We start from the raw sequence: 26,571 nt of genomic DNA on the forward strand, positions 1-26,571 counted from the left end.
TTGGTTTTCTTTAATCTTTGGCATGTGAATTCTTCAATCTTGGTCTCATAAGATCCATCCCTTGCCTTGATGATTCTTGAGCATCAAATCCATGCTTTAAGCACCCTTTTTTCAATCTAAGCTCTTAAATTCACCTTGCAACACATACATGAGTAAAATAGAACATTAAGCTGATCCATATTTATAAAACCAAGATATAAATGGAGAAAATTATGCAATATTTAAGTCTCAATAATTTCTCACAAACATGAAGGTGGGCCCTACCTACGTTTCCAGCATAGGGAATTCTACAAGAGGCTTTAGCAATAAATCCATGGCATATGGACGGGCAAGAATTTCCCAACCAAAGCCTTTCGCATGAAGTTCCAACGCAAGGATTTTGGGTGGGACCCACTATGATGTTTGTGAGAAATCCAACACATCCATCCATTTTTCGAGCTCATTTTAAGACATTCGACCAAAATGAGGAGTATCTAAAACTCAAGTAGGACATACGAGATGAAACAATGGGGAAATGAATGCCCATCGTTAAAACCTTCCTAGACTCTACCTTGATGTTTATATTCCATCTAAACTGTTTATAAGGTCATTTTGACTGAGATGAAGTGAAAACACCGTGAACTTGAACCGATGCAAAACTTTTGTGGTCATATAAATGTTTCAACAGTGGTCACAAAATCTCCACTATTTTCAATTGTGTGGCCTATATATGTTTTGGATACATCTTATTTTTTATCACGTCTTAAAATGAGCTTGAAAATGGATGTACGGATTGGCTTTCTCACAAACATACTAGTAGGCCCCACAAAGAATCTTTCGCAGAAGTTCATGCGAAGGCTTTCATAGGGGGCGGAGGATTATATACTGACAGGTTGAGTAGCTAGACTTGCTACGGAAGTGACGTCACCAAGTTCTATGGGACCCACTATGATGAACGTGTTGTATCCACACCATCCATTCATTTGGATTTAGGTCATGAGACAAAGAATTGAGTCAAATCTAAATTTGGAGTGAACCCCACCACAGAAAATAGTGGGAAGAGTGACTTCCACCGTCGAAACCTTCCTAAGGTCTACTATGATTTTTTTTTTTTTTTTTTTTTTGAGATCCAACGTGATCATGAGTTAAGACATACATGAAAGAAGGTAAAACACAAATTTTAGCTTGATCGAAAACTTTTGTGGCCCTCAGAAATTTTTAACTGTGGACGGCACTCTCTCCACTGTTTTCCATTGTGGGGTCCACTCGAGCTTTAGATTTGACTCGTTATTTGGCTCATACCCTAAATTTATATCACCAAATTGATGGACAGTGTTGTATTTGGTGATAGATGGTGTGGATACAACACATACATCTGGTGGGTCCCACATAACCTGGTGACGTCACATTCTCGCTAATCAACCCATTAATAGCTAATCTGCGTCCTTCGCGGGAAATCTGCGTCCGATCTGGACGAAAGCGGATTGGCTGGTGTACCACACACCAGCTATGTAGCTGGTGTATTGATGTCAACAAGTTCTGTGGGTCACATCATGAAGTATGTGTCATATCCAAACCGTTTATCCATTTTTTGAGCTCGTCTTAAGGCTTGAGCCGAAAAATAGTGCAGATCTAAAGGTCAAGTGTACCACCCTTCAAAAAGCAGTGGGGGATAGAACGTCTACCATTGAAATCCTTTTAGGGGTCACAGAAGTTTAGGATCAATATGAAATTTGTTTCTACTCTTCATCCAGGTATTTGTGACCTTATGAACAGATTGGATGAAAAATAAACATTATGGTGGGCCGTACAAATTTTTTAACGGTGAAAATCATTATCTCCGTTGCTATTTTTGGTGCGGTCCGTTTGAGCTTTCAATATGATTATTTTTTGGCTAATGCTCTAAAATGATCTCGAAAAATGGATGGAACAGTGTGGATATGATAAGTAACTTTGATCTCCTTTTAACCATTGGCACAACTCGGAGCTTGAGGAGCGCAGGAGCTCGTCTTCCCATGACACGTATCTACTCTCCCACCCCACCAACCCCATGGCTGGTGGTCGGTGCTTTGCGGGCCCATCATGATGTATGTGTTTCATTCATCCCGTTCATCCATTTTTACTGATCATTTTAGGGCTTCACACAAAAAATGAAAGGGATATAAATATTAGGTGGACCACACCATAGGAAAACAATAGTGATTGGATATCCACCATTAAAATTCTCTTAAGGCCCATTGTACTATTTATTTGACATCCAATCTGTTGATCAGGTCATACAGGCCAGATGAAGGGAAAAAACAAAGATCATCTTGATCCAAAACTTTTATGGCCCCAAAAGGTTTTGTAATGGTCAGCTTGAGTTTTATTCAATTTCCATTGATTTTTATGGTGTGGCCCAGTTGAGTTTTACATGCACTTCATTTTTGGGTTCATGCTCTAGAATGATCTAAAAAAGTTTATGGATGGTGTGGATCAAACACATAAATCATAGTGGGGCATAGATAAGTTTCATATGTTAAAAGTTAGTTTTCTACCGCCCAAACAATTTAAAAGAGAAAAAGTTTCCATAGTAACTTGAAAACAAATAATTTTGGAAGCAAAAATTTTTTTAATAGAAAAATTTGTGGAGGGCATTCAGCATTCACCATTAAGCCAGACTCCTATCGTGGAAAGAATTCAATGAAATATCGCAGAAAATCACTTAGTGCTTTTTGATTACGGCGTTAACAAACAACTCTATATACGGGGCATTTTCTCAATTCTGTGTTAAGTGTTAATTTTAAGAGTTAACAAACAGTCTCTTAGGTTCCTTTCAACGCCTATTAGTTTTTAACCTAGGAGTGACTTCCCATCCCATTTATCTCAATTTCCAGAGAAATTTAACTTTAAGGGGTTGTTTGGATGATCGTAAAGTTCTAAATTATAAACACCCCAAAAACTCTGAGGGGGCGTTTGGCGCATGGTATTAGCTGAGATTAGGTGGGATGGAACTGCATTCAGTCGTGTGCCAATTCCACTCAATGTTTGGGAAGAATGGAAAAGATTGGAATTAGATTAGATGGAATTGCATTTGGTCCCGTGCCAATTCCACTCAATGTTAGCAAGTTGTGTAGGTCCCTCCATGATGTGTGGGCTATATCCACACTGTCCACCCATTTTTCGAGATTATTTTAGAGCATGGACCAAAAAATCAGGTAGATCTAAAGCTCAAGTGGACCCCACCACAACAAGCAGTGGGGATTGAATACCTATTGTTGAAAACTTCTTTAGGGCCACATAAGTTTTTGATCTGCCTCATTTTTAGGCCCATGCCATAATACAAGGTTAAACAATAAATGAACGGTTTGGATATAACACGTGTCATTCTCAATAGTTTCAAATGATGGCGGGCATATCTATTCAATGTACCACCGTATTACAAACATAGTATGGAATTAAGCTTATCCCATGGTAACAGGGGACAATTCCTTACATATGTAATAATTACACTTTTTGAATCCCATCCCACCTAATCTTTCTTAATATATGTAATAATTACACTTTTTGAATCCCATCCCACTTAATCCTTCTCAATACCATGCGCCAAACACCCCCTGAAGTTTTATGTCGTAAATACATTACACCGAAAAAAAAAAAAGAAAAAGAAAAAAAGAAGTTATAAACAGTTTACATGTTATTTTGCTTGGTAATTTGTTTACAAGCAGGCAAGTAGTGCGTTTGGCTAGCCAATAAAGTGTTTCCAATCAATAAAATAGGTATTCATAACATAGAGCTTAGACATTAAACTTTTCAAAATCCGCAAATCACAAAAGAACTTGAATTTTATTTTTTATTTTTTGGTCATAGGAGAGCATTAAAATATGCACAAAATAGACAGATTGGTTGTCCTCCACCCATCACAGTGGGCCCCAAATGTAATCTAAAATTTTTTAATGGTAGATGTCCCATCCTTCCCTCATGTGGTCCATTTGAAATCAACGAGCTATTCTTTCAGGGCCATAGGAAAGCATCAAGGAAAGCACATGATGGATAGATTAGATGTACCATATATATTATAACGAGCCCCACATATCATGAGGATATATCAATTATTGTGTTTTAGTATGTATGGTGCCTTTTTAGTCATAAAGACTTACTTATAACTTGAAACATGACTTTTTGTCAAGCAAAAGTTGTTATCTATTTATGGCCTTTACTTGTTTACCGTTTGTACAACCTTTACAAGCAAATACATTCATCCAAACAGCCCATATAATCCGATTACCTTGAATCCCTTTGCAAGTTAAAGATTTTATGAGCATCCAAATGACTCCTAAATTCGTTACTTGTAAGTCACTTCCCGCTATAAAAAATTTCCTCCCCTAAACACCACATGTAAGATACCACGCACCGTAAAGAATTTCCTCCCCTAAGCACCACATGTAAATTACTTTCCACCCTAAAGAATTTCCTCCCCTCAACACGACCTCTAAATCACTTCTCACTTAGATAAGTTACAGGCGTACAACTAGACAAACAAATAAATTAGTAAATTTTAAACGTCAAATAGAAATTTTATCAAATTTTGGGCTAGTCAAGTCAGATTAAATTAGGCTCGGGCCGGCCAATTTTTTTTCTAAGCTAGGCTTGTGCCTACCATGCTAGGTCTATGTTGGGCGTATGTCAGGCCTGAGCATAGCTTAGCCTGGCTCATTGGTAAGACTCTTCAACCATGCATATGTAATAGTTGGGTGACGATCTCAACTGTTCAAATTGTTTGCCCAACCACAAATAGGGCATAAATAAAAGGAAAATTTATAAAAACTATTTAATTAATATAGAACTTACATTCTAATATATTTTTTCAAAAGTTCTTAAAAAGCTACCTTATCAGCAGATATAATTATCCTTCTACCACCTTCTTTACATTTCTTTAATGGCCAGTCAAGTGGGCATGCTGGCAAATGAGTGAGCTGCTTGGGTGGGCCCACCATAATGCTTATGTAAAATCCACCATGACCACCCGGCGTGTCACCTTATGTTAGGCAAAGAGCTCAAAATCAGGCAAAGAGCTCAAAATCACCCCATCCATGATTCATGTGGACTACATGATTGAAAACAGCGTGTAGGACAATCAATGCCCTCCAACCCGTTTTCCTTTGTATATTCGCCTCAATCATGGATAGGCCTGATTTTTAAGTCCCAAGCCTAAATTTTGATGTGCCATTTAATGTTTGTAGTGTATTCGATATAATCATCACAATGAGCTTGTAAAAGTCAAAGGTGGATATATCTCTCAACTGTTTTCTTTGATGTAGCCTATGTGAATCACAAGTCAACCTGAATTTTTATCTCTGGACGAAAACTAAAATTACCCATCTAACAGTTGGAATGGATTTCACATACACATTACAATGGGCCCCGCCCAAAAATCATCCCAAACTCCTCTGATTGCATAGAGAGATTATTTAGAAAAAGAAAAATAAAAAAAGAAAAAAAAGAACGGTATGGGAAGTAGTTCTTGATTTTGACAGCCCACAACAAAATTCATGTAAGATCCACTTTGAACATTAAATTTTTAGTACCAATATTAGACCTATATATAAAAATGCAAGCTGACTTGTGATTTTGATGGGCCACACCAAAGGAAAATGTTGGGAGAGAAACATCCACCCTTTATTTTTACAAGGCATATCATGATAATTATATGTAATGCACTCCAATTATTAAATTCCGTGCAAAAATTAAAGTCTACAACCCACCAAATAAGTTACTATTTTTACTTGTATAGTAGATAAGTGACTTATTTCAGATAAATTTGGCTTATGATTAGTTATAATTAACTTTTTTACTTAAAAGTATATAATCACTTTAGTTATAATCTTTTTTAAGCTTTTCTACTTTTTATAAGTTGCTGAAAAGATGATAGGAGAGGTGAAATAGATGAGAAGTTTATAAGTATTTTTTTTTTTTTTTGCCAAATATAATTATATTCTTAAAAGGTAAAAACTAAGATAAGCTGCTTATATACTAAGTAGGTTATCTTTAGCAACTTATAATCCAAACCTGTCCTAAATAAGTTATCTTTTTTACTTACAATAGTAGATAAGTAACTTATTTCAAATAAGTTTGGTTTATGATTAATTATAAGTAACTTTAACCACTTCAATTAATTGTTTTAGCTTTTTTACTTTTCTTAAGTTGCTGAAGAGCCGCATAAGAAAGATGAAAGAGAGGAGAAATTGATACTTATGATGTTTGCCCAACATAATTATCATTTTCATAAGTAGAAACTAAGATAAGTTACTTCTGGAGTAAGTAAATTTTCTTAAGCAACTTACAATCCAAACACATGGAGATGGCTCAAATTGAAATAACGCTTGATACTCTCCCGTAATGGTAGATACCTTGATGCGCTGTTCCTTGGTGGCAGATGCCAAATGCCGAGCTGAACCTGATTGAACAGCAAGATGGTGTCAAAGCTCTATGGGCCCTATTATGATGCATGTGTTTTATCCACGCCATACATCCATTTTTCACCTGATTTTAGTGCATGAGCCCAAAAAAATAGCCGATCCAAATCTCAGGTGGACCACACAAGAAACACTAGGGATTTAATGCCTATACTTGAAAACTTTCTGAAGGCCACAAAATTTTTGGATCAAGTTAATATTTGTTTTTTTTTATTTTCATCTAAGTCTATATGACATTATCAACATATTGGATGGCTAATAAACAATACACTGGGCCTTAGGAAGTTTTTAATAGTGGATGTTCAATCAACTTTGTTTTCAGTTCACTTGAGATTTGGATCTGCCTCATTTTTAGAATCAAATCCTAAAATAAGATAGAAAAATGGATAGATGGCATAGATGAAATACACACATCATGTTGGGGCTCACAAAGTTTTGACATTGGCTAGCTGGTTGGTGTTTGTGTCACTAGCCAAACCACGTCCTGGTGTTCGTGTCACCAGCCAAACTACATCATCTATTGTACAAGTTGGATTTGGGACAGCGCAATAGAGTGGATTAGGAGGGATGGGATAAGATTTAAGGTAATGATGACACTTATTAGTGGTTGTCCATGACTTCCACTGGTTTGCAAAATCTCAGGACAATGTGAATTACATGTTTGGATGAATCGAAATATCTCGAGACTAGCTGAAATATCTGTTTATGTTGGCAGATGGGATTTGCCAATCCTGCAACTGAACAGCTGAGGGGGTTAGGCTGTCAAGCTTTGGGGACGGTGATGGAAGGCCCCTTATGCAGACGATCCCTACTCGCTGAATTCCCCTTATGCAGATGGGATTTGCCAATCATGTAGATGAAAATGCTCTTATATTCATGAGATATGACAATTCTGCATAAAACTATATACGAAATGAGAGCGTGGGATTTATTCGTGGGATCACGTGATCCCATTCCACCTTATAGACAAGATTCAATAATAGTCCCTCTTGTCCAAAAGGGAGTGGATTGCCCGTGACCCCGGGGATGGAGATATCTTCATGCCCAGGGATGTGTGGGGTCCACAGAGATGTCCGTGAAACATCCATTCCGTCCATCTGTTTTGAAAGACGACACTAGGCTGGGATTCTAAAAATCAGGAAGATCCAAAACTCATGTGGTCATCCCACACCAAAGGAATTGAACGCCTGGCGGTTACAGAAATTTTGTATCTGGATGATATTTGTTACTACAGTTTATCTGAGTGTAAATAATTCTATGAACGGTTTGGATGGTATATAAACATCACGGTCAACTCCAGGAAGGTTTCAACGGTGGACGTTGCTGTTCCCACTGTTTTGTTGGTGTGGCCCACAAGACTTGTGGTGTTTCAAAACAGATGGACGGAGTGGATTTGTCACGGACATCTCTATAGACCCCACACAGCCCCGGACACGGTGATATCTCTGTGCTCGGGTTCACAGGCAATCCGCTTCCGGCTCAAAATGGGTGGTTTGGCCCTTCCATGCGCGCAAGGTCCTGTGGATGGTCCAACTACAGTGGGCCAAACGGATAAATGATGTAGATCACGGATCCACGGTATCCACTTCGGAGAACCCGAGTATACCATGCATTGCATTTTCTGCTTGTCCTCGAGTTCAGGAACCTATAAATACAATTCGTCGCCGTCTGCATTTTCCGTCTTCTCCACTGCGGAAGTCCTTACGAGCGTGCTACGCACCAGCCCCATTTTAGCAATGATTTTCAGAAAAAAAAATGAGAAGTTTAAAATCTCACACTTCTCCACCTCCTCAGACCCCAAAACCAAAAATTTTAGCAATGATTTTCAGGAACAAAAGCAAAAGTTTAAAATCTCACACTTCTTCACCTCCTCAGACCCCAAAACCCTAGAAAAAGAGAGTGAGGAAAACTAGAATGTCCGTATTGCAGAATACCCCCATAAAACCCGAGCCCATCGTGGAGAATTCCACAGGCGAGAGCTTGAGTAAGCACTCCTCTAAGATCGTTATTGCTGATCTCAATGTCCACCCTCCTGAAAGCGACGGTGAGGATTGCAAGCTCGTTGCTCCACCCCATTCCACGAGGTTTCATTTCCTTTCTTTCCTTTTTTACATTCTTTATTCACTCTCTCTCTCACTCACTCACTCTCTCTCTCTCTCTCTCTCTCTCTCTCTCTCTCTCTCTCCACATACACAGAAACCACCAATTTCCAATAGCAAGGTCGCCACTCACCACAAATTAGTCAAAATGTAGCAAACTCGCGTAGCTTACAACCATGCAATCCAGACCATTCGAATACTGGACCACATTGCGGATGAAAATTGCAGTGGTTGGGTGGTCATAATGATTGGCAGCCATCAAAGTGCCTTTTGACGAGAAAATTATCAGTAGCCCAAAATCAACGGGCAAAACTGGTCACAGGAAGTCGAGAAAGTCTGGTAAGTGTGATTTTCTGGCTATGCTCCATCCACAGTGGGGTCCATGATCTGGATTTTCTGGATTGACATCCATGATTGCCACATGTTCGCTTGATGAGCTGCTGAAATTTGGTAACCCCCACATACAAAATGGAGTCCTAGAGACGATGAATCTCAACTGTGGCAGTGTTGGAGAGCCCACGACTTTTTCTTTCGAATAATTTGAATGATGTTCTGTTTCTTTAGGGGTCGTTTGGATGCCTTACAGCCTGTCCTGTTTGTCTTTAAGCTCTAAATGATTGTCTGTGTTTGGATAGCCTATAAATTGTTTAAGTACTTTAAATGTAGAGCCAATCTTTCCATTTATAGCCGTTAGGCTGTAAATGGAGAGCCTGTAAATGAAATCCCAACTTTTGGAGAGCCTGTAAATGAAATCCCAACTTTTTGCCTGTAAATGAGATGGTGGTAAATGCTGTAAATCATTTACAGCCTGTAGATGATTTACAGGCAAAACAGGCCATCCAAACCCATGTGTAAATCATTTACAACTTGGCCCATTTACAGGCATAATAATGATTCATAAAGTAACAAAAGAATAATTGAGGGCCATTAACTGACTTTGAAGAATATGCTGTAGACACGCTTACAATAAATCAAAGATGCTTGCTAATAATAACTAGTAGAGATGTAAACTTGCCCTTGAACTGAGGAGAGATTTGACCAGGGTTGGGAATTATGCTAATATGTTAACAAGGTATCTCTGTGGTTCACGTGGGAGACCACATAATGGCATCTAACACCATTTAGAGAGGGAGCACTGTTGGGGTAGAACATGTTGTGGTTGTATGTTTAATACATTTGAAACTCCCCCTTGAATGCGATGTTTGTGTTTTGAAGTTTTCGAGCCTCTGGAAGTCTTTGAAGAAGAGCTGTAGTAATTACACCACTTACAACTTGAATCATTGGATCTTATGGAGCCTGATTTAAATAGATGCACAAATTGATTTTAGAATGAGTTGTATAAACAATATGGTTTTTTAGTGAGTTGTGGGATTTTATTAGGAATGTTTGATTTTGTTGTTTGGCTTCTTGAAAGATGTCTTTGTTTTATTGTCATTTTTTCATAGTTTTGAAACTCGATGAGTTGGCTTGACTTGGTCAACATATGATCCTACAACTTGGTTCCGATTTAACTTGCAGGAAAAAAAGAAAAGAATGAAAGAAACTAATCCTCTGCACAGAACTTGAAACGCAATCAAGAATTCAAAAACCCAAAAGAATAAGGAGAGTTTTGCTTCCCTTTTATAGATAGTTTCTTATATAAGCCAAACGTTCAAAATCTTTTGGTTGTTAGTGTTGAACTTGAAGGTTTTTTTTTTTTTTTAAAATTTTAAATTACTTATTATTATTATTTTTTAAACCTTGACCTCATATTCCTATATACTGAGGTCACGTTGGCGCTTGGACTACTATGTTGTGTCGTTAACTCTTAATTAAAAAAAAAAAAGAGTGAACCATGTTCTCAAATGTTTGTTTCTCTCATCAACATTGGGTTAAAAAGGAAACAGTTGATATATATATATATATATATATATATATATATATATATATATATATATATATATATATATATATATATATATATGAGTAATGCTCACACACAACTAGTTGGACAATTCAAAGTGGTCTAACTAGCTGTGTATTAAATAGCACAAATTTCTCTTTCAATTCAATGGAATGCATCACGTAAGGATATGTGACATCAAGTCTTACGTAAGCGTGATGGAAATTGCATGTTAAAGATCCAGTCCATTCATCAAATAGAATCTATTAATTAAATTTTATCTACTAAAAATTAGTAAATAGTTCTCATATCTGCAGCCATACATGTAAGTTAAATATGGACCATTAGAATGGATTTCTAACGGCCCAAATTGTTTTAGAAGAATATCATATCATTGATCTCAAAAAATAAATAAATATTGTCTTCACTTGCTTATAAAAGACCTTACCTAATTAACAAATCGGATTTTTTACATATGTGGCGCTTTGTCGAAATACATGACGTGTACAATTTTTTAGTCATCCCATTTTCTTTGGAAAGAATCATATTCATCTTTTCTCTCTCTCCATTGAATGCATCTCTCTTGTTTAATGTTCTCTCTCGACACTGCAAAAATGAAAACGAATACTCTCCTTCAATCTAGAGAGGGCTTTGTGAGGCCCGCCATGATGTATGCGTTTTATCCACGCTGAGCATCTATTTTGCTGGATCATTTTATAGCATGAACCTAAAAATGAGGCAAATCCAAGGCTTAAGTAGATCACACAATGGGGATTAAACAACCACCGTTAAAAACTTCTTGAGAGTTAGAATTTTTGGATCAAGGTGATATTTGTGTTTTCCCTTCATCCAGGTCCGTGTGACCTTATGAACAGGTAAGATGGCAAATAAACATCATGGTCAGCCCTAGGAAGATTTCAATGGTGGGGTCATTGTCTCAACTACTTTTTTGGTGTGGTCCAATTGAGTTTTGGATCTGATTGGCTTTTTGGCTCATGCACTAAAATAATTTGAGAAAATGGATGAACAGTGTGGATATAACGCATGCATCAGGGTTGGCTCACAGAATTTGCCACGTGAACACAATAAACATCATGGTCAGCCCTGGTTGCTGTGTTGCTGCCCAATCCGAGTTAGTTTGTAACTCGGGTGTTGGCTTGTAACATGGGTCACATCGGAGTGGGTGTTTCACTGACCGTGGGGCCACATCAATGTATGTGTTGTATATCCAGGATGTCCATTAGTTTTTACGGATCAATTTAGGACATGATCCCAAAAATGAAGTAGATCCAAATCTCAAGTGTACCACACCACATGAAACAAGGTTGATTAACCATTAAAAACTTCGTTGGGGCTACAAAAGTTTTGGATCAAGCCGATATTTGTGTTTTCCCTTTATCCTTGTCTCTCTGACGTCATCAACAAGTTGGATTGACCTTATCTACAAGTTGGATGGCAAAAAATCATTATGATGCTCCTTGGTATTTTTTAAAAAAAATAAATATTATTATTATTATTATTATGGCAGGGTCTCAATGTCTATTGTTTATTGTGGTGTGGTCCATTTGAGATTTACATCTGTTTCATTTTTTAGGCCATACACTAAGATGATGTGTAAAAACTGATGAATGGCATGGATATACAACTCATACATGAATGTGGGCTCTAAGGTCTGGAAAGCACCCCACTATTTGTCATTCGGGTAAAACGGATCCAGTCCCAACCTTCTCAGTAACATAATACATTTATTAGAACTAACAACAAAGAGCAATTCCCACCCTATATTTTGTACTGGGCCCACTGTGATGTGTATTGTGAGATTCACTCCGATCATTGGATGTGTAATTCTATATAGGGCTCAGAGAAACAAAATCAGGTTGATATGTGATTCAAGTGGGCCCATATCATTGGAAACAATTCAGAGAGACGTCTACCCTTGATTGTTACCAGGCTCAATGTGATGAGCATGTAAAATCCATTCCATGCATTAGACGCCACACCAAATGCTAGGCCTGATGCCTAAAATGCAGGGCCATACATGATTCAAGTGGGCCATGCAATGGGAAACAATTTTGAAGGTTAGCTGTCCTGCACATTATTTTCGATCGTGTGGTCTACTTGAACCATAGATAGAGCTGATTTTCATGCTCTGGGTGTAACATGGGGTGACTTATCTAATAGTTGAGGTGGATTTTACACAAACAACATAGTGGGGCCATCCCAAGCCAACCACTCCTCTCCCTCGTTAATTAACTTTTTCATGGGCATCATTTATTAACGTTAATCAACATTTAATTTAGACAGCTAGTTGGACGGTCCAACTAGTTGTGTGTGAGCATTTCACTCTCTCTCTCTCTCTCTCTCTCTCTCTCTTTATATATATATATATATTAATGCTTTAAATAGCACGTAGTTTTTGGCCCTTTATAGCAGGTAGCGTAAGCTATGTAGCGTATAGCATAAGCTACACGATACTTAATATTTTTTAATTAAAATAATTAAAAAATATGATAAAATTTACAAAATGCATAATTCCTATGAGTTTTTTATTGCGAATTTGAATTGTTAACCACATATTTCCATTCGAAATCTCTATCTCTTTGCCTTTAGACATCTCTAAGTGCGACCTCTTTATTTATTTATTTATTGAAACATCACAACTTCACAATATGGACCACAATTTGGATGGTTTGGATTGATCTAAGCGCTTTATCCATGATATTGACCACAATTTAGATGGTCTAGATTGATCTAATGTAGTGCCACGTGTGATGGGGATGAGTCACCACCATTTTAAAAATAGGTGTTGAACTAGCATAGAAGAAAACCTAAAAGAAAAAGGAGATTTTAGGTAGCATACTCTACGCTACATGCTCTGTAGCTTACGCTACGTGCCTCGTAGCTTACGCTACCAGGGAACTACTCCACCTGCATACGCTACGTAGGGTTTTAACAATGCTATGCTACGTAGCATACGCTACATACTACCGAAAAAACACACACACACACACAAATGCAGGAGCATTTTCACACTAGGCTCGAGTGGTGTCGCTTGTGGGATGCAGGGGCACACTCGGGGTGGGCGGGGCCCACGGGGGAGGTCTTGTGTTCGAGACTCCTCACCGGGGGTGATTAATGCGTATTTCACATCGGGCTCGAGTAGGGTAGCCTGTGGGATGCGGGGACACACTAAGGTTGGGCTTTGGGGCCCAAGAGGGGGGTTCGGCCGAGGTCCTAACCCATGAGATGTGGGGCTTGGGCTATGAGATAAAAGGATTAATTCACCATACTCTAACAGTTTGAGCTTTTAGAGCAAGTGGTTAATTGTCCTGCATCAAATTAATTGTCTTGCATCTCACTCATACACACACACACACACACACATATATTGATGACGATAGGGTGTCCCCACTCCTTTATAAGGCGCGACCAATCCTTGTGGCTGTACGCAATTACCCGCAAACCACGTGCATCAGGTAAAGCATGGGGAGGGGAATCGAACTTGCATCTGTGGGGAGCAAACTTACGACGCTAACCATTTGCCCAAACCCCAGGCGGGTTTCTAAATATGATCTCTTGGGCAGAGAAAGTTGATTGGTTGGATAAGGCACTCAAAGAGTTTGACACAGAGTCTCCTCAATAAGTAGGGCTGTCAATAGGCCTAGACTTGCCTAGCCCATGCCTGTCTCGATATACCAGTGTTTTTAGTAGCGCCCATAGCGTAGCGGTAGCGTACGCTACGTAGTAGCAAAATCGCTACGTAGCGTAGCAAATAGCGTTTATCCCCTGTAGCGTGCGCTACTGGGGTCGTAGCGTACGCTACGCACGCTACAGGGTCGTAGCGTACGCTACGAATACGTAGCGTGTAGCGCAGGTAGCGTGCGCTACCTGTCTGGTGCTTTTTTTTTTTTTTTTTTTTTTTTGTTTTTCACTGCATGAAACAGTGGTGAACTCACACCACAAGCCACAACTAAAGTAAAAAAAAACCCTATTCGAGAGGGCTTCCACACCCAAACCGAAGCAGCCGATGTAGCTCCTCTGCCCACCCTTCCATCTGGAGATTGAAAATCCTCTTACAGGCCCAAACCGATGATGCCGACGCTGCTCCTCTCCCCACCCTTCAATGTTGAGGTCGAAAATCTGCTGCTAGGCGCAAACCGACGCTGCTGACGTTGCTCCTCTCCCCACTTTTCAATCTTGAGTTGGAAAAACTGCTTCCAGACGCAAACCGATTGTTGTGGAGCTTCAACATTTGCAGTTTTCACTGATTCAATCTCATCTTGAGACAAAAATAGGTACGCTCGTTCCTTTTTTTGAATTTTTATACTTTTTTTTTCTGTGGTATGGCCCACGTGGGCCCCACTGAGGTGCGTGAAGGGGTGGGATGTGCATTATTTTCTATGGTGTGGCCCACGTGGGCCCCACTAAGGTGCGTGAAGGGGTGGGATGTGCATTATTTTCTATGGTGTGGCCCACGTGGGCCCCACTAAGGTGCGTGATGGGGTGGGATGTGCATTATTTTCTTTGGTGTGGCCCACGTGGGGCCCACTGAGGTGCGTGAAGGGGTGGATGTGCATTATTTTCTATGGTGTGGCCCACGTTAGGCCCACTGAGGTGCGTGAAGGGGTGAATTTGCATTGTTTTCTATGGTGGGCCCACCGTGGTGTGCGTATGAGAATAAGTGGTGTGCGTATGTTGATTATTGTGATTCACTGGTTTGTTTGTGACCTTTTTTTTTTTTTTTTTTGGTTAACTAGTGAACTAAAGAGAGAAGAATGTTTGAAGAAAAAGAGAGATTTTGCATGGAAATATGTGGCTGATAATCCACTTGGACAATCTCATAGAAATTATGTGCTATGCAAATTTTGCGGTCAAATATGTACGGGAGGCGTGACTCGCCTAAAACATCATTTGGCCTGAACCCACAATGGGATAAAGCCTTGCCCAAAAGTGACGGAAGAAGCCAAGGAGGAGTATAGAAAGGCTTTAAAGGAATATCATGACGGAAAAGATAAAAGAAATAAGGTGTTCGAGATATTGGGAGAGGGGGATCGACATATCTTTCTAGTTCTGGCTCTGCAAGTGATAGCGCTAGTGTGGGTAATGATGCTTTCATTGGCAGCCAACTTGGTAGTGGATCTTCTGGTAATCAACCAATGGAAAGAGCAAGGGGTCCTATGGATCAATTTGTTAGCAGTGAGCAACGTCAATCCACATTGAATTCAAGGTGGAAGAAGGAAGAAAGAAAAGAAGTATGTAGGGTGATTGGAAGATTTTTTTTGGGAATGCTTTGTCATTCAACTTGTGTAATAGCTCATACTTTTCAGCATTGTGTGAGGCTATTGGTAAGTTTGGACCGGGATTGAAGCCACCATCCATGCATGAGATGAGAACATGGATACTAAAAGAGGAGGTTGCTAATACTGATAGTTTAATGAAAGCATAGAAAGCTTCCTAGAAAACTTATGGATGTTCAATTATGTCTGATGGTTGGACGAATGGAAAGAATAGAAGCATCATTAATTTTTTGATTAATTCTCCGATCGGAACAATGTTTTACAAGTCTATTGACGCTTCAGATTCAGTAAAAGATGAAAATTTGTTATTCAAATATCTTGATGAAATTGTGGAAGAAAATGTGGTCCAGGTTATCACGGATAACCATTCAAGCCATATGAGTGCTGGGAAGAAGTTGATGGATAAGAGGAAAATGATATATTGAACTCCGTGTGCTACACATTGCATAGATCTGATGTTGGAGGATATTGGAAAAATGAAAATATATTCTGAAACGCTTGAAAAGCAAGGACAATGACCAAGTTTATTTACGAACATGGAATTGTATTGAGCATGATAAGAAGCTTCACGAATAACCATGAGCTTCTACGGCCGGCAGTGACACACTTTGCAACATCATACCTCACCCTTCGAAGTATTTACAGGCAAAAGAATGGTCTTATAGCCATGTTTGCATCGGAACAATGGTGCTCATGTTCTTGGGCTAAAAAACCTGAAGGAATAAAGGTATGGGCTATTATAATGTTTGATCCGAAGTTTTGGCCTAATGTTGCCTTATGTGTTAAGAGCACTATGCCATTGGTAAGCGTTTTAAGAGAAGTAGATTCAGAAGCGAGGCCAGTAATGGGGTTCATTTATGAATTGATGGATTCAACGAAGGAGAAAATTGCATTTAATTGCAATGATGTAAAAAAGAGATATGTTCCAATTTGGAACAAAATAGATGAAAGATGGACTCCTCAGCTTCATCGTCCTCTACATGCAGCCGGGTACTATTTGAATCCTCAAATACAGTACTCAGATAAGTTCTCTACACACCCTGAGATAAAAAGGGGGTTGTTTGAGTGTATAGATAGGATGATCCCCCATGAAGAGCATGCTGATGCTGATATTCAGTTGGATGAATATGAGAAGAGAAGAGGGGATTTTGGCTCTCGCCTTGCACTCGAAACCATGACAAAGCGTTCCCCAGGTAATTTATAATTTTATATTTTGATATTTTCATTGTTATGTAAATTATATTTTTATAATTGGTGAAAGTATTTAATTAATTTATAAATTATAACTAATTTATGTAGCTGATTGGTGGGAACGCTTTGGAGATAGAACTCCACAACTTACGAAGTTTGCAGTACGAGTTTTAAGCCTCACATGCAGTGCTTCTGGCTATGAGAGAAATTGGAGTACTTTTAAGCAGGTGACCTTTGTACCATTCAGTATTCTAAAATGGCTAATTTTTATTTTGTAGATCGATTAGCAAGTCTTTGATAATTGACTGACATAGATCATTACATGATCAGATCCACACAAAGAAGAGAAATCGGCTAGAGCAACAAAAACTCAACTCTCTAGTATATGTGATGTATAATATGAAACTGAGAGAAATAAGCATAAAGAGAAGGGCAGCAATGGATGCAATATTGCTGGACCACATTGAATCAGATGATGAATGGATTGCTGAGAAAGAAGGCCCTGTTCTCCCAACTGATCCATCGTGGCTTGAAGATCAAAATATGGCCTTTGATATTAGTGCCATTACAACTATTCCGGAGTTTGATGATCCAGTTGACAGCAATGCACTATCAACATCTAATATTTCTGAAGGAGTTTGCCCCCCACCTTCCTCAAAAAAAAGGAAGGCAACTACTTTAAGCAAGTGTTTATAGTTATAGACTAAGTTACATGAACATTTTTAACAAACAAAGTAAAAGACCAATGAATCTCTCTCTCTCTCTCTCTCTCTTTTATTTTTTATGTTTTAAATAAAATGTGTAGGTGGTCCCATGGGAAGATTTCTTACTCCTATAAGAGAGGAAGGAGATATAGGAATGAGTGTTCATGCTGTGGATGATGTACATGCAGATGTAGATGCTGATGCTGATGATGAAAGGCCTAGACCTGGTGACGAAGTGAATGAGGATGACGACAACGACGATGACCTATTAGATATAGATGACCTTTAGAGTTTAGACACTAGAGTCTAGAGACTAATTATTGAGAATTTGAGATGTTGATTTTGAGGAATGTGACATTTGTATTGTACTTAATGCTCTTAACTTTGGGATTTTTATTTTGAAGAATGTGACATTTATATATTTTGCTTTTTTCTTACTATTTAATATTTATTATATATATATATTAAAAAAATTTAAAAATAGAAGTATTGTGTAGCTTACGCTACACGCTACGCTATTTCGCTACACGCTACGGAGGGTTGAACGCTACGCAACACGTTACCGCTATTTAAAACACTGTGATATACTTTAAGACCTGGCCTGAACTGGTCACTGGCCTACCATCCCAGGCTTGAGCCTAGTCTTGTTGCCGACATCACATATATCTTTCTCAGATTGTCTTCATACTTTCAGAATTGCATTTGATACACGTCTGCTATAGGATTTTGGACTTTATTTTACTTTTGCCTAATTATTTTTGTTTGTGTTGAACACATTATCAGCTGTCTCCAACATTCTTTCTCCAATTATTGCAATGAACTATGATGCTTACAAAGGTTCTATCAAATTCGTCACCATCATCATCATCATCATCATCTAAGCCTTATCCCAACTAATTGGGGTCGGCTACTTGAATCCTATCCACCTTGTAAAAAGTGGTGCATAATCTAATTAGATTATAATCGTGGATTTAGTATGCTTCCTGAGATATTGGAACAAGAGCTAGACACTTAACTTTCATATTTGATGAGGATTTGCTTTCACTTCTGATAGGGATAAGCCCCATTGTATATTATTCAATATTTACAAGTTTTTGAATTTGTTCCACATTTATGTTTTCAAATATTCCATTGATTGACCCTTTTGTTGTTGCAGTTCTAACAACGCTGCTTGGACATGTTACTTTGATATGCTGTTAAAAATTTTCAACTATGTTGTATGAATAAATATAATGCAGGGGCACCTATGAAGAAACCTCTCTATGGAAGAGTGCATTAGTAGTTAGCAATACCAATGCCCTGGGGGGAGAAGATGAAAGTTCAATCCAGTTGGGGAAATGTCACTCAAAATTGAAGGGCGATTGTCCTCTCGAATCTGGACCTGACGTAGATGCTGATCAACAGTGTCAAGGGGTCTCCACTTCCCGTGAGGATAAAGTCAGCAGCCTTAAATATGTGAGTCTCTCATTTAAATGGTTACTGTCAAATGCTATGAAGTATTGCTTCATGTAGAACTTTTTCTGCATGGATGGTCTGTTTTTCTATTGATTGGTAGGTTACTGCTGCTAATTTCATATTTTAGTACAATTTATTTGTTTATGTGTATAGATTGACGTGGTGCATCTCATAGGGCTTGGTGCGTGTTGCTCGGAAGATGCCAAAAAATGCTCATGCTCACTTTATACTCGGTCTAATGTATCAGAGGTTGGGTCAACCACAAAAGGTAGTTGAATTTACATCTGACCATTTCTTTTGGACAATATTACAATGAACAATGCCAATTTTATCTATTTCCCCTTCTGATAATCCTTTCCAGGCAGTTGGAGCATTCGAAAAGTCATCTGAGATATTGCTACAGTGCGATGATGGGATTAGCAGACCGGAGCTACTTTCTTTAGTTCAAATTCACCATGCACAGGTGCACCAATTCTTCATGTATCTATAATGTGTTGCATGCAGTCTATTGTTTTGTTCGAAAACATGCACGGGATCAAACATTCTGACCAAAGGAATTATTGGGTCTTGATGCATTAAAAGGTGAACAATATCCTGATGCACGCATCCATCACTTACAGATGGGCCCCATGGTTTGGGGATCTGGATTTTTGATGTGATGGGCAACAGCTGCCCTACAGTGGACAACCCTTGTCCAAAAGATATTCTAGATTAGAATACCTGTTTCGAGCAGATATTGCCTACTGGCCGTCTTTTGGATGACATTAATCAAACAGTCTGGATCTTCAATTCTGGGAGCATTTTGGTTCATTCCCCTTCCAGTGGGTCCATCAGATCAATGGCATGGATCACCAAACCTTTGGGACCAGTTGTATGGACTGAGTGAATCTGATCAATTCTCTTCTCAATCCTTACATCTGTTCTGTCTTCTTTTTAGTGCCTTCTGCAAGGAAATACTGGAGATACTTCAGATAAAGAACTTGAATTGGAAGAACTCGATGACATCCTTCTGAAGTTGAGGGAGTCGGTGCAATCAGATGTAAGACAAGCAGCTGTTTGGAACACACTTGGTTTGATACTTCTTCGGACTGGCCGCCTGCAGGTGAACTTGTATTTTCTTGCCTTTTTTACAAGTTCATTGACACTGACCTGGCCTTTTTCATTTTCTAGAGTGCCATATCTGTTTTATCTTCATTGCTAGCTTTGGCTCCTGACTACTTGGATGCCTTGGCAAACCTTGGCGTTGCCTACCTTCAGAGGTATGATTTTTTTTTTTTTTTATTATTATTATTATTCTTATATGCCTTATGTTTTGTACCCTCCTTCAAAAGTTCTGTTACTGAATTTCAAATTATTATTATTATTATTATTATTTTGATTTAAATGCTTTACTATCGTATTCATTTTCATATGCTGATGTTTAGATAATAAGCCTTTCATTTTGGGCTGAGTGCCTGTTTGGTACTAGCATATAGAGTGTATCGTGGTAGGGACAGCTGCAAATGTGCAGTTATTTCAGTTCTTCTGTCATTTAGTAATTGTGTTCAAGAGAGAGGTCTTTCCTTCACAAAGGAAACCTCACTCTACTCATGCTTGGACAGATTTTATTAGTTAGAGGAAGGATACTATACAATGACGAGCATGCCCTTCCATAGCCTAGATATTACAACTTAACGACTGTAGATATTTCTTTGCATTATCTGTATGAAGAGTACCATTATTCGTATTAAATTGTTTTATAACCCAACTATGAAACACTTTGAAAATGGAGCCAATCTCATTTCTATATTTCATCAAATAAATCCACGTCATACGGGAATTATCATCAATAAAAGAGAAAATAAATAAATTCATTAAAGGCAATGGGAACTTGACCCCATATATTAGAATGAACCAAAGAAAAAAATTCCACTAGACTTTTCTCTCCACAAGAGGATAAACAAACTTTGATGTTTGGTTAAAACACGAGTCTCACATTGTAAATTCTTACATACCTAGACTCAATCGATTGGGGCAAGAAAGATGTAAACTAAAATTGAAGGATGACCAAATCGACAATGTCAATATAAAGTTCTTCCTTTTTGATACTATGACACTTCCTAAACTAACTCGAAGGATTCTCTTGAAGAATGTATTAATCCATCATTCTCACATCCACCATTAGGTAGCTTCTCCATCTGATGATCCTAAATGACATAATGATTGGGTAAAAAATGTTGCACTGCAATTTAGGTTCTTTGTAATCCGACTAATGGATAACAAATTAAAAGTAATGTTAGGAAGTACTAAAATGGAGGACAAGGAGAACGGTGGTGAAATGGAAACAATATCCCTTCCCCCAATAGGTGTTAGGGTGCAACTTACTAATTTCAGACGACCTAAATTAGGATTAAGGGTATATGAAGAAAAAGAAATATGTGTCTGTCATATGATTAGTAACTTTTGAATCAATTACCGAAGGACTTGACCCAAAAGTAGTATGGAAATCTGTTAAAGTATTACTTGCTTGAACTAAAGACGTAGATGAAGAGACTTGATTTTGAGTGACATCCCTTAGTAAGGCATCATATTCAATTTTCGAGAGTAAATCACATCGCCACCTGATGGAACTAGGGCTGAAAGTCGGGCGGGTTGGTGCTCAACCCTAGCCCAACCCAAGGTTCCTATACCTCAACCCTAACCCAACCCAACCCAACCTCGGGTTGGGAATTCTCAACCCAGGCCCAACCCAAGTGGGCTCGGTCGGGTGGATACATGCTAATATTTTCGTTATTACATTAGTTTATTATATTTTAATACGCGTCTTATTTTTGTACCTATAATTTTATTATTATATTTGTTGTAATTTATCGTAAAGAAATTTAGTTTTTCTAAACAAATAAGCTAAAATATAGGACTAGTACTCCCTTAAAACTCGCGTTGTGTAGCACACAATCTATTTGAGAGAGAAATTTGGCATATCTTGTTAGCTTGTGTCATTGGCGTGGACCAATGAGATCTGACGGCACTGGAATTTCCTTTGCCTTCAACACACACAATCCGCACTCAATTATAATTTATAAGTAACTTATATATCGATCGGGTTCGGGTTGGGTTGGGCAACCTGAGACCTCAACCCGAGCCCGACCCAAGTTTTATCGAGTTGGTGTTTATATAGCCCAAGCTCGAGACCAAACCCGATACATCTTGCCCGAGCCCAATCCAATGTCGGGTCGGTCACGGGTCAGTCGGGTTGAACCCGCCTAACTTTTAGCCCTAGATGGAACCACATGTGAATTTGCCAAATTTACAATGACCCATATAGGATCTAGAGAATCCTTACAATTCATAGCTGCATAATTAGCGGCTCGACCTTGAGGTCGACCATGAAGGACCCAATAATAATCAATAGCATGTCCATATCCACTACAATGAGTGTACATAGATCCATACCACGACCACGACTAATACTACAGCCACGACCTTAACTACCATAATGACCTCCTCTTGCACTTCTACCTTGGCCAACACCACCATTATAAAAATTCCTGAATTGTGTCACTAGGGCAAATTCCTCAACAACAATTGATCCCATAGTTGTATGGCGTTTCTCATCTCATAAAAGAAAAGCATATACACTGTTAAGTGAAGGTAAAGTAATAGAATTTGCCCTCAAACTGGGAATTAAGACATTCTAACGATTCAAATGTCCTTTTATTTTCAACACTTCCTTTATATGCATTTGCATATGTGGAACAAACAAATTCAAGATCATTAATGAAAGCCACAAACTATGCATCTTAGCATAATAATTAGACACTGATCTCTCCCCTTGCCTCGAATGACCAATCTCCTGATAAATATTGTAAATTCGGGTCACATTATTCTGATTAACATACAATTCATAAGAAGTCAACCAAATCACACCTGTAGTTGACGACGAAAAAAGTCCTTCATTTACCTTTGGTTGCATAGAATTCAAGAGCCAGGACATAACTAACAAATTGTTCGATTTCCACTCTCCGTAAGAAGTATTAGTTATAAGAGGTTTCGATATACTGCCATTTATATTCCGTAACTTTTATTTTCCGTCAACAAACATATCGAAAACTTTTGACCATTGAAGATAATTGTTGGACTTAAGTTTATGAGTTGTAATCTGCAACCCAGGATTCTTAGAATGCACAGTCAAAATCTCCATCTTGGCAGTGATTGGATCAATTATCTCAAATATTGATGATGAAGCCATATTTAATTCCAAATAATTAAAAGAGCACTAAATATCAAGACTTCACAGTATTCAATACAAAAACACTACTATAGCCAACTATACCTCATGAGTCTAAAAAAAGACCCAAAAAATGCAAAAAGGCACCTATCCTCGTAGCTCCAAATCAAACCATCAAAGAGAAGACGGGGATCTTACAGCTAAATTCACTAGATATCAACAAATCTTGATAATCTTAAAAAACAAAAACAAATCTCACAAACCGGATTATAGGCCACAAAAACATCACTATAAATTGGGATGAAAATAACCCAAGAAACAATCCAAACGAAAATAGCCAGAAAACCCTAACTGCCACAAACCAATTTTGAAAACATTGGAAGAAGAAAACGCCCAATAAACTTGATGTAGGACCAATGCATGAACCAAGTATTATGTGAGATCAAGTAGCAAAATTAAGGTAATCAACAAAAGAACATAAAGCCTGCCATTATAATCACTGATACCAAGTAAAACCGTAACAACATCATGCATAATCCTAGCCTAGGTTACTAACATCGTAGCACAAGATCATTAAATAAAGGAAACTAGGATCTAATGGATGTAGGGACATCCACTTAGCGTAGGGTAAAGCCTATTTCAAAGTAAAAGACTTAATACTACCTAGGGTAAAATTAGGGTTAGGGAAATTGGGGAAATCTATGATTTAGGGTTTATGGGATCAAATTGGATGAAGGGGCTAACGAGTTTAGAGGTTAGGATATGTGAATTAGGGTTTTGGGTAGAAGGATGTGTTTTGCACTGCTTGTATGAGTGAGCTTTTGGTTGACTTTTCTAAAATAAGGTTTTCCCTTTTACTTGGACAATTCTTGTTGCCGATGTTGCTATCAGTGTTTTGTGCAATGCATTCAACATAAATCCCAATATTTGCTGATTGAGATATTGGTTTCCTCATGTGATCAATTTTGTTTATTAAAAAAAAATTTGAGAAAACCTAACATCTGCTGGGTGATTTTTTGACATCTGTACCTTACAAGACTAAATGGTATGAGTAGAATCAATTGAAGTATAAATTTTAACACAGAGCTTTCAGCCGATTTCCCCACTTCGGGCAGTGTTCAAAGTATTGTTTTGACATCTTTTTAATGTCTCGTTGTTTGAGGGAAACATTAGAGAAACATAGCGAAAAAGTGAAATTTTTTAGTAAAACTTCAGGAGATGTTAAAAGACACATGTTTACACACTTAGAACGCGAGGTATTAAAAAAAAAAAACCCCTATACATAATAGGCTTCACGCTCCAAACTCGGAAACCGGGTTCACAAAATTTCCGATCGCCGAATCCGGTGCCGACAGCCTCTGCAGTACCACATTCTCGGCTTCTGCCACCCATATACCAGGTTCCAATCCTGGGATCCTACAAGGAGGATTTTAGTCATGAATTCATTTCATAATAAGCATAATCAAAGGCATAACCCACGAACAATAACCGGAACTCCATCACAAAATCCACTATGATAAAAAACTTTAAGATACAAGCGCAGAAAGGGAAATACAATGATAATAATAACAAAACTCTAGAAGCTCTGCGGCACGCTCTTGCCCCTGCTTATCTACGGTCTAGCGTCACCTGCAAGCATCAATCGTGTATAAGCTTATAGAAAGCTTAAAGGGTGGTGAAAATGTGTGTGTAATATAAGCGTGCTCAGAATGCAATATCAGAGTAATGCGGAATATACTGGTAAGTCCATGAATGCAATCAGCCGTACCAAGGCTATGCGATGCAAATCATGAATGCTATCGGCCATACCAAGGCCACACGATGCAAGGCATGAATACTATCGGCCGCACCAAGGCCATACGATACAAGGCCTACATAGCCAATGTCATGCGCAAGATGCAGCTCAAGCATACCAATCCACATATCAATCCAGCTCATCTTTGAAGTATCATATATCAATACAGTTCTCTCTGGATAATCACCGGGGTCTAGTACACTATACACCACATTGCCACCCTACACTGGACGCACAACCGTGCAAGCGGAAGAGACCTCACTATCCGCCTGGCCAATAGTCAGCCAATATCTATTCGGCACGTTGATAGCGGACCCATTTACGAGCTGGTCATACTCACCCTAGCAATTGCTCCCTCCCCTCGAGCGGGTAAGGCCACACCCTCTTCCAACCGACCACGACACAGTGGGAGACGCGGCCTCCTGGTATTTGGCCCTCGTGCGCTCATGCATCCACTCGGTTTAGGCATTAGAGCATCTTCCGGTACCGTTAGGTTTAGGGACTTACACCCAGGGACATCCTTCGCGCCTCATGTAAAGAGAAGATTTCCGGTGTCCAAACCTGCCATCCACGATATGCCTGTGGAGGCAGGCGTACACAACACACAATGCAAGATGTATGAGTCACGCAGTACAATCATGCATCAATCCTACGCGTATCGTGCGCTCATCTGGGACGACTCCACCTATCAGGGAGTCCCATAAACAACCTGCCCTATGGCATATGCAATGGTCAACCACATCTCATAATAAACATGCAAATGATGCGTATGGGCATGTATCATAATGCTATGTTGTCACATACTCATAATTGTATCGATAACCGGCCTATATACAAGGCGGGGTTCATAGATGAACAGCCGATCTAAACTATAATATAAAGATCGGCCCTCGGCTGTGGATATACCAAATCCGATAGCATGGATCCATCCGCTTATAGCAATGATGAACTCTCCTTATATCATGGTCGGGCCTACGTGGCCTACCTATAAACCTAAGGATCCGGAAAGGGTTCCTTCTCCATACTATTATATGGCCCACTAGATGCCCTAGGGGGCCTAAATGAGTCCTAGACGGACTTTAAGACTAAAAAGAAATAGTCTTACAAGCAACCAATGGGGGCCCAACATCTTGGGTTATCCCAATATGAATAGATGGGCCGTGCAAACATCGATGGGGCCCAATGATTTGGGTTAACGCACTCAGGGCCTGTTTGTTTTTTCAAAGCAAACGTAAATACCGTGGAAATGGGTAATTATTACCGTTTCACAACGTTTGAAAATTCGTAGGAATTTGTGCATTTGAAATCGGTTCAAAAGAGATAGTTTTAATTTTTGAACCACAAAGTAATGTATATGTATATCCGTTCCGTCCATCCATTTTACAACAGAATTTTGAGATATGAGCCAAAATTGAGGAAGATCCAGCACTCAAGTGGCCCACACTAAAAAGAAAGTGGCTCGATTTTTTTTTAACGGTAAGTGTTCGATTGCCTTTTTCCTGTGGCG

The 26,571-nt window shown here is 38.8% G+C and overlaps 1 protein-coding gene across 3 annotated transcripts in view; it reads left to right on the forward strand.

Annotated features, from left to right (window-relative positions):
• Positions 1-8,119: 8,119 nt before the first annotated feature.
• Positions 8,120-26,571, forward strand: part of LOC131246191 (probable UDP-N-acetylglucosamine--peptide N-acetylglucosaminyltransferase SEC) — a 70,064-nt gene continuing 51,612 nt past the window's right edge. The window contains exons 1-7 of one of the 3 annotated variants that reach the window (XM_058246099.1): positions 8,124-8,220; positions 8,302-8,518; positions 18,846-19,062; positions 19,238-19,330; positions 19,424-19,525; positions 20,000-20,164; positions 20,233-20,321. In XM_058246099.1, the coding sequence (XP_058102082.1) occupies positions 8,349-8,518; positions 18,846-19,062; positions 19,238-19,330; positions 19,424-19,525; positions 20,000-20,164; positions 20,233-20,321 (836 nt within the window). In that variant the 5' untranslated portion in view covers positions 8,124-8,220; positions 8,302-8,348. Of the gene's footprint in view, positions 8,519-18,845; positions 19,063-19,237; positions 19,331-19,423; positions 19,526-19,999; positions 20,165-20,232; positions 20,322-26,571 lie in introns of all 3 variants that reach the window. The other 2 variants (XM_058246100.1, XM_058246098.1) reach the window with 2 other exon arrangements.

The sequence above is a fragment of the Magnolia sinica genome, chromosome 5, assembly GCF_029962835.1.
Source record: "Magnolia sinica isolate HGM2019 chromosome 5, MsV1, whole genome shotgun sequence".
Lineage (NCBI taxonomy): Eukaryota > Viridiplantae > Streptophyta > Magnoliopsida > Magnoliales > Magnoliaceae > Magnolia > Magnolia sinica.